This window comes from Globicephala melas, chromosome 7, assembly GCF_963455315.2.
Source record: "Globicephala melas chromosome 7, mGloMel1.2, whole genome shotgun sequence".
Lineage (NCBI taxonomy): Eukaryota > Metazoa > Chordata > Mammalia > Artiodactyla > Delphinidae > Globicephala > Globicephala melas.
The window spans coordinates 80,598,140-80,614,227 of record NC_083320.1 but is presented as its reverse complement, the minus strand read 5'-3'; the positions used below and the strand labels follow the sequence as shown (position 1 = coordinate 80,614,227).

The 16,088-nt window shown below is 41.7% G+C and overlaps 1 protein-coding gene and 1 long non-coding RNA gene across 2 annotated transcripts in view; one reads left to right on the top strand and one right to left on the bottom strand.

Moving 5' to 3' along the window:
• LYPD6B (LY6/PLAUR domain containing 6B) overlaps positions 1-15,056 on the top strand; it is a 233,098-nt gene extending 218,042 nt beyond the window's left edge. The window contains exons 5-6 of the mRNA XM_030852812.2: positions 1,565-1,695; positions 14,361-15,056. Coding sequence (XP_030708672.1) covers positions 1,565-1,695; positions 14,361-14,525 — 296 coding nt within the window. The 3' untranslated portion in view covers positions 14,526-15,056. The remainder of the gene's footprint in view (positions 1-1,564; positions 1,696-14,360) is intronic.
• Positions 1-16,088, bottom strand: part of LOC115851071 (uncharacterized) — a 137,766-nt gene that overhangs the window by 30,585 nt on the left and 91,093 nt on the right. Inside the window, exon 2 of the long non-coding RNA XR_009564472.1 lies at positions 3,052-3,199. This is a non-coding gene — a long non-coding RNA (uncharacterized lncRNA). The remainder of the gene's footprint in view (positions 1-3,051; positions 3,200-16,088) is intronic.

The following is a 16,088-nucleotide window of genomic DNA, read 5'->3' as shown; positions in this document are numbered from 1 at the left end:
GGCCTGAGAATCTCACACTGTAAATTAGCACAGATGGCTGTGACATTTACATGGACAGTATTTTTCATTATTTCTTTCCAAGAATAATTATCAAAATATTTTTTTCTTGCGGTTATTTTACAGTTCTGCAGAGTGGTTGACTGAACTGTGCTTGTGAGCGCATGTATGCTTTTGGGGATTTGTTTCTACATTTTTCACAGACATGAATTTCAATGTTTCTGAGGCTGGCAGATGCCTCTCTTTAACTAGCTTGTGTCAGAGGGTGGGTATCATTCTTTAACCATTTGCTTTAAATTCTCCCAAGAACTGGATGGGAAGGGTTCGGAACAGTGGTCGATTGGGGCATTGATGTCCAGCCTCTTTATGGACACTGTCTGGCACTTTTCTTATCCTCATCTTTATGGCTGGCATTATTCTTTTGGATTTTACCAAATGCTGTTCCTACTAGGTCTGTGCACGTTCCAATTTGTCTCTCATTAATCGAAGCCACTTTTAATGGGAACATGCATGGAAATTTCTGGGTTTTAGAATTTCATCTCTGTTGAAACATGGGAGCAAAAGGGGGATGCTGCAGCTTTTCGCCAACAAGAAAATGTCAGGGAAAGCCTGACTCACAGAGAGATGGACTCGGAATGCCCCCCGCATTCCAGCGTGCGTAACAGTACATTCTTGATTGTACACCAGCCAAGCCCCCAAAATACTAACCATCTGGAATTCTGAGGCTGTAATTGCTCACTTTTCACCTTGTCATTATTGAGGGGGTGATAGTCAACCATTTCTTGGGGCACACAGGCCTGTGGCTATTCTTTGTCATCTCAGGTTTCCTTTTCACTTTATAGCTCTGCTTCTGTGGTCTGCCAGGGTTGTTAAAAGAGGTTCTCTAGGTAACAGGATATGACAAGAATGACATTTCTTATTTTATTTACCCCGGCGTTTAACTCTGACTTTGTAGGGCTGCTTTAGCATGTGTGACGGTCTCTAGGAACACAGGCAGCTACCAGTTCTCAATTCTTCTTTGTCTGGAGTACAAATGAGAATGCCTTCCAGAACATGTAGTGGTTCCCTGTCCTTCAGAGTCCCAGTCAGCTGCTCTTGTAGAGCGCTCTGCTCACGCCCAGTTCAACGCTGCGTGTACTAAGAGGCACGATAGTGTGCTGGTGAAGAGCACAAACCCTGGAAAACTGCCTACGTCAGCGTCTTACCTTCCACTTGACACTTTCTTAGGAAATGAGCAGACCTATTTTTTTGCAGTTATACTCCTTTATTGGAGTATAATTGCTTCACAATAGTTTATGCATACATATGTCCCCATATCCCCTACTTCTTGGACCTATGGTTTTGATGAAAAGCTTGTCCAATTTTTTCTCAGCTTTACCTGGCACCAAAGAATAAGTGCCCATTTATATTCATTTTAAAAATAGACATGTGCTTCAGATGCTAATGCCTGTTCAGCAATACCGCCTAGAAACGTAAGGATCATCCTGAATTTTAGTCATTTCTGAAGTGACTGTTGAAAGGTTGCTTTTTACATTGCAAAAAAAATAAGTTGCTTTTTTCTGCCTAGATACACAGTACTGTTTGACAGTACATCACTTTACCAGTCATGGAAGGAGTACATCGATCACCAAAAAGTGTGCCTCCACAAGTGAATGTCATTTTGTTGGCTGCCACCACAGCCGAGATTCTGAACACACGGTAAGGAGCATATGTGTGTGTAGTTATCGTCCTGTGGTTTCTTGATGGTGACGGCTGGTTGTATATAGAGAGTCAGGAAGGATAGATAATGTCAAACATACGTATACTTTGAGAGACTCCCTTACACTGATACAATGGAGATGAAAGAAGAAGCCTTTCTGTCCATCAAACAATAATATTACTAAAAACAAATGATAATTCTCAGATTCCAGAGCTAGACCCCAGGGTCTAGACCTTGGACTTTGGGTGAATTGTCTGAAGTCAACACTGGAAGCCCCAAAAGCAAACAATCCATGCACGAGAGGATGACCAACACTACACAGCCCAGCTTACATATTTTGTTTATGGCTAGAAATCACCAAGAGCACTGCACCGAGAAGGTGGAAACAGACGAGGAGGTGAGAATCTGAGAGGTTAACCCCAGCTTATTAAAATGAGCAATAGAGGGCTTCCCTGGTGGCACAGCGGCTGGGGGTCCACCTGCCGATGCAGGGGACACGGGTTCGTGCCCCGGTCCGGGAAGATCCCACATGCCACAGAGCGGCTGGGCCCGTGAGCCATGGCCGCTGAGCCTGCGCGTCCGGAGCCTGTGCTCTGCAGCGGGAGAGGCCACAACAGTGAGAGGCCTGCGTACCACAAAAAAAAAAAAAAATGAGCGATAGATACATTTTAGATGAATCTATCTCTTCAGTTTTCTCATTCTACCATTCTAAATGAGCATTTTACTCTTTTACATGCCTGGAATCCTGAAATGGTTGAGAAAAAATTACTTGAAGGTATGTTAATTTCATGAGATCTTCAAATTCAATTTAGCCTATACATAAAGAAAATGGTCCTGACACCAGTGGCTTTCTAAAAAAATTTAGTTTGGTATGCTTGATTTAAAGTGTTGTGTTCATTTCTGCTGTACACCAAAATGACTCAGTTATATATTCTTTTTCATATTCTTTTCCATTATGGTTTATCACAGGATATTGAATACAGTTCCCTGTGCTATGCAGTAGGACCTTGTTGGTTATCCATCCTATATGTAACAGTTTGCATCTGCTGACCCCAAACTCCCAATCCTTCCCTCCCCACCTTGGCAACCACAAGTTGTTTCTCTACGTCTGTGAGTCTGTTTGTTTCATAGATAAGTTCAGTTGCTGACACCATTGGCTTTTAGCTCCAGCTACAAAGGAGAATCTGCTGGTTAGCTTTTGTGGGCTTTGGTGTCGGGTGGGCATCCCAGACCAATTGAAGCAACTTCCGAGTGAGATCCTGGGCCTCAGGGATTTTTGTTTTTTTGAAGTTCCCCAAGGTGATTGTGATGTGCAGCCAGGATTGAGAACCACTGAGGTAGATACTTTATCTTACCTGGCCATCCTGGAAGCCATTTGATATAGACACTTTATCCTGAAAGCCTCTGTGAATGTCCAGATTTATCAGGTTGAGCCGTTGTATCCGATATCATGACAGGGAGTGCTTCCCTTGAGAACACCTTGTGCCGTGAGGGAGCATGCCGCTGTAAAGATAGGAATCAGTGTTTGTTAGTACAGACAACAAGAGTGATAATTATCCCCTAACAAGTAGTACTGAGAAAGAAAATCAATGACCAATCCAAAAGGTTCCTAGCTTTTATTTTTGTTTCAGTGTTTCTGCTTACAAACCTTCAGAAGAGTTGTTGACTCAGTTAAGCAGTCTTATTCAGTTTGCCTTTCTCATGCTTGAGTTGGTGCAGGTATCACACTTAAAATGAAAAGACTCTCAAGATGGTTTTTACTTTGAGGTAAGTGGGGGGAAGGGTGCCCAAGGGCCTGGATGACTCACAGACTAAAAGCCAACTCAATTCTGTCCTCAGGTCTTTAACCTCCTAAATGTTTGCACTTCAGTTACTGTCTCACTGCAACCACTTAAGAGACCCCAAGCCAGAACTGCCCAGCCAGGCCCTTCCTGAATTCCCACCTCAAAGAAACGTTTCCACTTAGAAAAATTACAGTATGAAAACTTGGAGAAAAGATGGCATAGTAGAAGGACATGAGCTTATCTTCCCTTACGAAACACCAAAATCACAGATGACCGCGGAACAACCATCGACAAGAAAAACGCTGAAACCTACCAAAAAAGAGATTCTACATCCAAAGACAAAGAGCCCCAAGGAGATGGTAGAAGGGGTGCAACTGTGATAAAATCAAATCCCAAACCAGCCCAGTGGGCAACCCACGAACTGGAAAATAATTCTGTCACAGAAGTTCACCCACAGGAGTGAAAGTTCTGAGCCCCACATCAAGCTCCCCAGCTTGGGGGTCTGGCAATGGGAGGAGGAGCCCCCAGAGAATCTGGCTTTGAGGCCACTGGGGTTTGTCACAGGAGCTCCACAGGACGGGAGGAAACAAACTCCACTCTTAGAGGGCACACACAGGGTCTTGTGTGACTAGGACCCAGGGAGAAAAGCAGGGACCTCATAAGAGTCTGGGCCAGACCTACCTGCTGGTATTGGAGGGTCTCCTGTGAAGGCGGGGTGTGGCTCACTGCAGGGACAAAGACACTGGCAGTGGTAGTTCTGGGAAGTTCTCATTGGCATGAGCCCTCTGGGAGCCCGCCATTTTCTCACCAAGACCTGGCCCCACCCAACAGCCTGTAGGCTCCTGTGCTGGGACACCTTGTTTGCCGGCCAAACAAACAATGGGGTGGGAACACAGCCCCACCCATCAACAGACAGGCTGCTTAAAGTCTTCCTGAGCACACAGCTACTAGCTAAATATACCTCCTGACACGGCCCTGCCCACCAGAGGGTCATGACCCAGCTCCACCCACCAGTGGGCAGGAACCAGTCCCTCCCACCAAAAAGCCTCCTTAAGCCCCTGGACCAACCTCCTTTGATATACACAGATCAATCAGTGTGGTACACCACATCAACAAATTGAAGAATCAAAATCATATGGTCATCTCAATAGATGCAGAAAAAGCTTTTGACAAAATTCACCACCCATTTATGATAAAAACTCTCCAGAAAGTGGGCATAGAGGGAACCAATCTAATCAAGGCCATAAACTGAAAGCATTTCCTCTAAGATCAGGAACAAGACAAGGATGTCTACTCTCACCACTATTATTCAACATAGTTTTGGAAGTCCTAGCCATGGCAATCAGAGAAGAAAAAGAAATAAAAGGAATCCAAATTGAAAAAGAAGTAAAACTGTTACTGTTTGCAGATGACATGATACTATAAATAGAAAACCCTAAAGATGCTACCAGAAAACAACCAGAGCTCATCAATGAATTTGGTAAAGTCGTAGGATACAGAAATCTCTTGCATTCCTATATGCTAACAATGAAAGATCAGAAAGAGAAATCAAAGAAATAATCCCAATTACCACTGCATCAAAAAGAACAAAATACCTAGGAATAAACCTACCTAAGGAGACAAAAGACCTGTACTCAGAAAACTATGATGCTGATGAAAGACATCAAAGGTGACACAAACAAATGGAGAGATATACCATATTCTTGAAATGGAAGAATCAATGTTGTCAAAATGACTATACTACCCAAAGCAATCTACAGATTCAATGCAATCTCTATCAAATTACCAGTGGCATTTTTCAGAGAACTAAAACAAAAAGTTTTAAAATTTATATGGAGAAACAAAAGACCCCAAATAGCCAAAGCAATCCTGAGAAAGAAAAACTGAGTTGGAGGAATCAGGCTCCCTGACTTCAGACTGTACCACTTACAAAGAGCTACAGTAACCAAAACAGTATGGTACTGGCACAAAAACAGAAATATAGATCCATGGAACAGGATAGAAAGCCCAGAGAAAACAGAATAGAAATAGAAAACCCACACACCTATGGTCAATTAATCTATGACAAACAAGGCAAGACTATACAATGGAGAAAAGACAGTCTCTTCAATAAATGGTGCTGGGAAAACTGGACAGCTACATGTAAAAGAATGAAATTAGACACTCCCTAACACCATACACAAAAATAAACTCAAAATGGTTTAAAGACCTAAATGTAAGGCCTGATACTCTAAAACTCTTAGAGGAAAACATAGGCAGAACACTCTGGCATAAATCGCAGCAATATCTTTTTTGATCCGTCTCCTAGAATAATGGAAATAAAACAAGCAAACAAAACAAAAAAGGACCTAATTAAACTCAAGAGCTTTTGCACAGCAAAGGAAACCATAAACAAAACGAAAAGACAACCCACAGAATGGGAGAAAATATTTGCAAATGAAGCAACCAACAAGGGATTAATCTTCAAAATATACAAGCAGCTCATGCAGCTCAATATCAAAAAAACAAACAACCCAATCCAAAAATGGGCAGAAGACCTAAATAGACATTTCTCCAAAGAAGACATACAGATGGGACTTCCGGGAAGATGGCAGAAGAGTAAGACGCGGAGATCACCTTCCTCCCCACAGATACACCAGAAATACATCTACGCGTGGAACAACTCCTACGGAGCACCTACTGAACGCTGGCAGAAGACCTCAGACCTCCCAAAAGGCAAGCAACCCCCCACGTACCTGGTTAGGGCAAAAGAAAAAAATAAACAGAGACAAAAGGATAGGGACGGGTCCTGCACCAGCGGGAGGGAGCTGTGAAGGAGGAAAAGTGTCCACACACTAGGAAGCCCCTTCGCGGGCGGAGACTGCGGGTGGCGGAGTGGGGGAGCCGCGGAGGAGAGCACAGCAACAGGGGTGCGGAGGGCAAAGCAGAGAGATTCCAGCGCAGAGGATTGGGGCCGACTGGCACTCACCAGCCGAGAGGCTTGTCTGCTCGCCCGCCGGGGCAGGCGGGGCTGGGAGCTGAGCCTCCGGCTTCAGTCGGAGCGCAGGGAGAGGACTGGGGCTGGCGGCGTGAACACAGCCTGCAGGGCGTTAGTGCACCGCGACTAGCCAGGAAGGAGTCCGGGGAAAAGTCTGGACCTGCCAAAGAGGCAAGAGACTTTTTCTTCCCTCTTTGTTTCCTGGTGCACGAGGAGAGGGGATTAAGAACGCTGCTTAAGAGAGCTCCAGAGACGGGCGCGAGCCGCGGCTAAAAGTGCGGAGCCCAGAGACAGACATGAGACGCTAAGGCCGCTGCTGCCGCCACCAAGAAGCCTGTGTGCGAACACAGGTCACTATCCACACCCCCTTCCGGGGAGCCTGTGCAGCCCGCCAGGGTCCCGGGATCCAGGGACAACTCCCCTGGGAGAGCCTCAGGCTAGCAATGTCACGCCGGCCTCTGCCGACGCTGGCCCGCCCCACACTCCGTGACCCTCCCTACCCACGGCCTGAGTGAGCCAGAGCCTCCGAATCAGCAGCTCCTTTAACCCCGTCCTGTCTGAGCAAAGAACAGACGCCCTCCAGCAACCTACACGCACAGGCGGGGCCAAATCCAAAGCTGAGCCCCTGGGAGCTGTGAGAACAAATAAGAGAAAGGGAAATCTCTCCAAGCAGCCTCAGAAGCAGCGGATTAAAGCTCCACAATCAACTTGATGTACCCTGCATCTGTGGAATACATGAATAGACAACGAATCATCCCAAATTAAGGAGCAGTGTGGATGAAAGGCTCTTGGTGCTGCAGCCAGGAGTTAGTGCTGTGCCTCTGAGGTGGGAGAGCCAACTTCAGGACACTGGTCCACAAGAGACCTTCCAGCTGCACATAATATCAAACAGCAGAAATTTCCGAGAGATCTCCATCTCAACGCCAGCACCCAATTCACTCAACGACCAGCAAGCTACAGTGCTGGACATCCTAAGCCAAACAACTAGCAAGACAGGAACACAACCCCACCCATTAGCAGAGAGGCTGCCCAAAATCATAATAAGTCTACAGACACCCCAAAACACACCACCAGACGTGGATCTGCCCACCAGAAAGACAAGATCCAGCCTCATCCACCAGAACACAGGCACTAGTACCCTCCACCAGGAAGCCTACACAACCCACTGAACCAACCTTAGCCACTGGGGACAGACACAAAAAACAACAGGAACTACAAACCTTCAGCCTGCAAAAAGGAGAACCCAAACACAGTAAGATAAGCAAAATGAAAAGACAGAAAAACACACAGCAGATGAAGGAGCAAGATAAAAACCCACCAGACCTAACAAATGAAGAGGAATAGGCAGTCTACCTGAAAAAGAATTCAGAATAATGATAGTAAAGATGATCCAAAATCTTGGAAATAGAATAGACAAAATGCAAGAATCAGTTAACAAGGACCTAGAAGAACTAAAGATGAAACAATGATGAACAACACAATAAATGAAAAATACTCTAGATGGGATCAATAGCAGAATAACTGAGGCAGAAGAACGGATAAGTGACCTGGAAGATAAAATAGTGGAAATAACTACTGCAGAGCAGAATAAAGAAAAAAGAATGAAAAGAACTGAGGACAGTCTCAGAGACCTCTGGGACAACATTAAATGCACCAACATTCGAATTATAGGGGTTCCAGAAGAAGAAGAGAAAAAGAAAGGGACTGAGAAAATATTTGAAGAGATTATAGTTGAAAACTTCCCTAATATGGGAAAGGAAATATTTAATCAAGTCCAGGAAGCACAGAGAGTCCCATACAGGATAAATCCAAGGAGAAATACGCCAAGACACATATTAATCAAACTGTCAAAAATTAAATACAAAGAAAACATATTAAAAGCAGCAAGGGAAAAACAACAAATAACACACAAGGGAATCCCCATAAGGTTAACAGCTGATCTTTCAGCAGAAACTCTGCAAGCCAGAAGGGAGTGGCAGGACATATTGAAAGTGTTGAAGGAGAAAAACCTGCAACCAAGATTACTCTACCCAGCAAGAATCTCATTCAGATTTGATGGAGAAATTAAAACCTTTACAGACAAGCAAAGCTGAGAGAGTTCAGCACCACCAAACCAGCTCTACAACAACCGCTAAAGGAACTTCTCTAGGCAAGAAACACAAAACAAGGAAGACCTACAATAACGAACCCAAAACAATTAAAATGGGAATGGGAACACACATATCGATAATTACTTTAAATGTAAATGGACTAAATGCTCCCACCAAAAGACACAGATTGGCTGAATGGATACAAAAACAAGACCCATATATATGCTGTCTACAAGAGACCCACTTCAGACCTAGAGACACATACAGACTGAAAGTAAGGGGATGGAAAAAGGTATTTCATGCAAATGGAAACCAAAAGAAAGCTGGAGTAGCAATTCTCATATCAGACAAAATAGACTTTAAAATAAGGACTATTAAAAGAGACAAAGAAGGACACTACATAATGATCAAGGGATCGATCCAAGAAGAAGATATAACAATTGTAAATATTTATGCACCCAACATAGGAGCACCTCAATACATAAGGCAAATACTAACAGCCATAAAAGGGGAAATCGACAGTAACACATTCATAGTAGGGGACTTCAACACCCCACTTTCACCAATGGACAGATCATCCAAAATGAAAATAAATAAGGAAACACAAGCTTTAAATAATACATTAAACGAGATGGACTTAATTGATATTTATAGGACATTCCATCCAAAAACAACAGAATACACATTTTTCTCAAGTGCTCATGGAACATTCTCCAGGATAGATCATATCTTGGGTCACAAATCAAGCCTTGGTAAATTTAAGAAAATTGAAATTGTATCAAGTATCTTTTCCGACCACAACGCTATGAGACTAGATATCAATTACAGGAAAAGATCTGTAAAAAATACAAACACATGGAGGCTAAACAATACACTACTTAATAACAAAGTGATCACTGAAGAAATCAAAGAGGAGATCAAAAAATACCTAGAAACAAATGACAATGGAGACACGATGACTCAAAATCTATGGGATGCAGCAAAAGCGTTCTAAGAGGGAAGATTATAGCAATACAATCCTACCTTAAGAAACAGGAAACTAAACAACCTAACCTTGCACCTAAAGCAATTAGAGAAAGAAGAACAAAAAACCCCCAAAGTTAGCAGAAGGAAAGAAATCATAAAAATCAGATCAGAAATAAATGAAAAAGAAATGAAGGAAATGATAGCAAAGATCAATAAAACTAAAAGCTGGTTCTTTGAAAGGATAAACAAAATTGATAAACCATTAGCCAGACTCATCAAGGAAAAAAGGGAGAAGACTCAAATCAATAGAATTAGAAATGAAAAAGGAGAAGTAACAACTGGCACTGCAGAAATACAAAAGATCATGAGAGATTACTACAAGCAACTCTATGCCAATAAAATGGACAACCTGGAAGAAATGGACAAATTCTTAGAAAGGCACAACCTGCCAAGACTGAATCAGGAAGAAATAGAAAATATGAACAGACCAATCACAAGCACTGAAATTGAAACTGTGATTAAAAATCTTCCAACAAGCAAAAGCCCAGGACCAGATGGCTTCACAGGCGAATTCTATCAAACATTTAGAGAAGAGCTATCACCTATCCTTCTCAAACTCTTCCAAAATATAGCAGAGGGAGGAACACTCCCCAACTCATTCTACGAGGCCACCATCACCCTGATACCAAAACCAGACAAGGATGTCACAAAGAAAGAAAACTACAGGCCAATATCACTGATGAACATAGATGCAAAAATCCTCAACAAAATACTAGCAAACAGAATCCAACACCACCTTAAAAGGATCATACACCATGATCAAGTGGGGTTTATTCCAGGAATGCAAGGATTCTTCAATATACGCAAATCAATCAACGTGATACACCATATTAACAAATTGAAGGAGAAAAACCATATGATCATCTCAATAGATGCAGAGAAAGCTTTTGACAAAATTCAACACCCATTTATGATAAAAACCCTGCAGAAAGTAGGCATAGAGGGAACTTTCCTCAACATAATAAAGGCCATATATGACAAACCCACAGCCAACATCGTCCTCAATGGTGAAAAACTGAAAGCATTTCCACTAAGATCAGGAACAAGACAAGGTTGCCCACTCTCACCACTCTTATTCAACATAGTTTTGGAAGTTCTAGCCACAGCAATCAGAGAAGAAAAGGAAATAAAAGGAATCCAAATCGGAAAAGAAGAAGTAAAGCTGTCACTCTTTGCAGATGACATGATACTATACATACAAAATCCTAAAGATGCTACCAGAAAACTACTAGAGCTAATCAATGAATTTGATAAAGTAGCAGGATACAAAATTAATGCACAGAAATCTCTGGCATTCCTATACACTAAGAATGAAAAATCTGAAAGTGAAATCAAGAAAACACTTCCATTTACCATTGCAACAAAAAGAATAAAATACCTAGGAATAAACCTACCTAAGGAGACAAAAGACCTGTATGCAGAAAATTATAAGACACTGATGAAAGAAATTAAAGATGATACAAATAGATGGAGAGATATACCATGTTCTTGGATTGGAAGAATCAACGTTGTGAAAATGACTCTACTACCCAAAGCAATCTACAGATTCAATGCAATCCCTTTCAAACTACGAATGGCATTTTTCACAGAACTAGAAAAAAAAATTTCACAATTTGTATGGAAACACAAAAGACCCCGAATAGCCAAAGCAATCTTGAGAACGAAAAACAGAGCTGGAGGAATCAGGCTTCCTGACTTCAGACTATACTACAAAGCTACAGTAATCAAGACAGTATGGTACTGGCACAAAAACAGAAAGATAGATCAATGGAACAGGATAGAAAGTCCAGAGATAAACCCACGCACATATGGTCACCTTATCTTTGATGAAGGAGGCAGGAATGTACAGTGGAAAAAGGACAGCCTCTTCAATAAGTGGTGCTGGGAAAACTGGACAGCTACATGTAAAAGTATGAGATTAGATCACTCCCTAACACCATACACAAAAATAAGCTCAAAATGGATTAAAGACCTAAATGTAAGGCCAGAAACTATCAAACTCTTAGAGGAAAACATAGGCAAGACACTCTATGACATAAATCACAGCAAGGTCCTTTTTGACCCACCTCCTAGAGAAATGGAAATAAAAACAAAAGTAAACCAATGGGACCTAATGAAACTTCAAAGCTTTTGCACAGCAAAGGAAACCATAAACAAGACCAAAAGACAACCCTCAGAATGGGAGAAAATATTTGCAAATGAAGCAACTGACAAAGGATTAATCTCCAAAATTTATAAGCAGCTCATGCAGCTTAATAACAACAAAACAAACAACCCAATCCAAAAATGGGCAGAAGACCTAAATAGACATTTCTCCAAAGAAGATATACAGAGTGCCAACAAACACATGAAAGAATGCTCAACATCACTAATCATTAATCAAAACTACAATGAGATATCATCTCACACCAGTCAGAATGGCCATCATCAAAAGATCTAGAAACAATAAATGCTGGAGAGGGTGTGGAGAAAAGGGAACCCTCTTACACTGTTGGTGGGAATGTAAATTGATACAGCCACTGTGGAGAACAGTATGGAGGTTCCTTAAAAAACTACAAATAGAACTACCATATGACCCAGCAATCCCACTATTGGGCATATACCCTGAGAAAACCATAATTCAAAAAGAGTCATGTACCAAAATGTTCATTGCAGCTCTATTTACAATAGCCCAGAGATGGAAACAACCTACATGTCCATCATCGGATGAATGGATAAAGAAGATGTGGCACATATATACAATGGAATATTACTCAGCCATAAAAAGAAACGAAATTGAGCTATTTGTAATGAGGTGGATAGACCTAGAGTCTGTCATACAGAGTGAAGTAAGTCAGAAAGAGAGAGACAAATACCATATGCTAACACATATATATGGAATTTAAGAAAAAAAAAATGTCATGAAAAACCTAGGGGTGAAACAGGAATAAAGACACAGACTTACTAGAGAATGGACTGGAGGCTATGGGGAGGGGGAAGGGTAAACGGTGACAAAGCAAGAGAGAGGCATGGACATATATACACTACCAAATGTAAGGTAGATAGCTAGTGGGAAGCAGCTGCATAGCACAGGGAGATCAGCTCGGTGCTTTGTGACCGCCTGGAGGGGTGGGATAGGGAGGGTGGGAGGGAGGGAGATGCAAGCGGGAAGAGATATGGGAACATATGTATATATATAACTGATTCATTTTGTTGTGAAGCTGAAACTGACATACCATTGTAAAGCAATTATACTCCAATAAAGATGTTTAAAAAAAATAAAAAATAAAAAAATAAAATTAAAAAAAAAGAAGACATACAGATGGCCTAGAGGCACATGAAAAGGCTCAACACCACTAATTATTAGAGAAATGCAAATCAAAACTATAACGAGATATCACCTCACATGTTAGAATGGCCATCATCAAAAAGTCTACAAACAATAAATGCTGGAGAAGGTGTGGAGAAAACAGGAACCTCCTACACTGTTGGTGGGAATGTAAATTGGTACAGCTGCTATGGAGAACAGTATGGAGGTTCCTTAAAAAACTAAAAATAGAACTACCATATGACCCAGCAATCCCACTCCTGGGCATATAACCTACAATAGCCAAGACATGGAAGTAACCTAAATGTCCATTGAGAGATGAATGGATAAAGAAGATGTGGTACATATATACAATGGAATATTACTCAGCCGTTAAAAGAATGAAATAATGCCATTTGCAGCAACACGGATGACCTGGAGATTGTCTTTCTCTTTCTGACTTAGTATGATAAATATATGATATCACTTATATGCTGAATCTTTAAAAAAAGAGATGATACAAATGAACTTATTTACAAAACAGAAACAGACTCACAGACTTTGAAAACAAACTTATGGTTACCAAAGGGGAAAGGTGGGGGAGAGGGATAAATTGGGAGTTTGGGGTTGATATTTACACGCTACTATATTTTAAATAGATAACCAGCAGGGATAAACTGGGAGTTTGGGGTTGATATTTACACGCCACTATATTTTAAATAGATAAACAGCAAGGACCTACTGTATAGCACAGGGAACTCTGCTCAATATTCTGCAATAACTTATATGGGAAAATAATTTGAAAAAGAATAGATACATGTCTAACTGTTTAGGTGCTGGACACCTGAAACTAACACATCAACTATATACTCCAATATAAAATAAAAATACTTATAAAGAAAACTTACCTATTAACTATTCTTCAGAAATATTCTTAATGGCTACATAATATTAAAATGTGTTTGTACTATAATTTGTTTATCTAATTCCGTATTAAAAATACTAGGCAGCTTTTAATATTTCTCTATTCTAAAAAAAGCCCCACATAATCTTTGTGACTTTGGTGCATATTACTGGATTGATTTATATAAATAATCTTGAAGCTCTTGATAAAGATTGCCAAATTACTCCCCAGAAAAACTGAAGCAATTATATTCCCAGTAGCAGTGTTTGAGAATATCAAAATTACTACAACGTCATGGACCCAGGCTCATGTACATTTTGGAAATCTTTGTCAATTTGATAGGAAAAAGGTACATTTTCAAATTCATAATGTTTATTAAGTCTCAAACATTTAAAAAATAAGACAGCATTTTTCTCTTGTATGCCATTATATTTTAGAAAAATTTTAAATTGAAATAAAAATTTATATACTCATAAAAGATAAAAAAATAATTCTGTCCTCAGAGCTGAAGAAGGCTTTTGTTTTTCTTCATTTGACCCTTCCCTCTTCTTCCCTTTATTCACTTGCTCTTTCCTTCTCCTCTTCCTTTGGTAACAGGAGTGTAGGTCTTGCTGTGAAGGGATGATCTGCAATGTTGAGTTACCCACCAACCACACGAATGCGGTCTTTGCTGTGATGCATGCTCAGAGGACGTCTGGCAGCCGTGCCCCTGCGCTCCACCTACCAGTGCTGGCCTGGGCCTTCATGCTGCTGTTGATGTGATACCACCATTCCTGGGCGAGGCAGAGACCAGCCCTCTAAAGCACAAGCCAACAACTGTGTAAACAGTGAACTTTGGAGTGAAGACCCATCTTGCACTTGGTGAAGAATGCTCATCGGACCCCAAAGCAGAAGCCAGGTGCTTAGCTGAAATGCTCCTGCACAAGGCCACTGAGGAAGGGGACTTGGCAGGGACTGAGGGATGTTGTGGATTTTATATTTCTTGATCAAAGGGGCTGCATTTAGTCACTTCTGCAAGGAGAGTCTTGCCAGCATCTACTACGGGCAGGTTCAGTAGCCTGTATTGTCCCCACCTGACCAGGCCTGGAGCAGAAAGGACTCCTTGACTGATCAACTCCTTCAGGGGCTGCTGGATCAGACCCTCTCTTTTCTGTGATTAGCTCAGAGCATCTCTATGAAATATAACCCTTCTCCAATAAGAAAGCAATTTCCCCGCCAACGGTGTAGTCAATGAGAAGGGCAACTACAAGAAGAAAACTTCCAGTGGAACTAATATGAAACCCATTTGCTATTGTGGGGGGAAATAAAACTTTTAAATTATACAATGTAAAATGCATGCTTATGTGTTTCTTGGCCAGTGTGGCGATCTCAGATGAAACATTAACCAGTGTCATAAGGGAGGCTAATCGAAGTTATGTGTCCATGCACCACAGGTGATATATTCTAGCTTAAAGTATAAAATTCTATGCCATTGTGACATAGTTTTTTCTTTTGGGTGAAGGACCCTTCTTAGGATGCTAAATGCAAAATTAGTGAGTTGAGAAGGTGAGGAAACCTCCCTGATCAAGGAAGATGATACCTTATCATGTAATGGACTCTCAAAAGTAGCAGCTTAAAGACAGAGAAACTGGCACTAGTGTCCCTCTCCCAGTCAACTTGTCTCTGAATGTCAGGGCCACTAAGAGAACCTTTCTAAACACATGCTAAAATGTTTGGTCCCCTTGTCTTCTCTTTCCTTCTTATAACACAGTCCCAGAATTTCAGATGAACAACTTCTGTTTCTAGAATTCTAATTTCCTGCCTTTACACTTTGGGGTGACCTTTAAACACTCTGCCCTTGTATGTATAGTGAGGAGCTAATGAAGTGTTTGTTTTTTTTTAATTGAGCATCTACCATTAGAATCCTGAGTGCTCCGTAGAATCCACTAATGATGCTGTCCTTGCATGAGCCACGTGGGCTCATCTATGATGGGGGTTGGCAAACTGTGGGCCATGGGACAAATACATCTCACCGCTCTCAGTCTGCCGTAGCAAATAGGCTGTTGACCAGGTGGCTTAAACTAAAACATGTCATCCTCACAGTTCTGGAGGCTGCGAAATGCAAGATCAAGGTGCCAGCAGATCTACTGTCTGGGGAGAGCTCTCTTCCAGGTTTGCAGACTGTGGTTTTCTCATATCCTCTCAGGGCAGAGTGCAGAGAGTGAGCATAAGGGTGCTAATGGCGTTCATGAGGCTCCACTTGCATGACCTAGCCAGCTCCCAGAGGCCCCACATCCAAATACCACCACATCTGGGATTTAGGCTCCAACACACGAATTTGGGGGA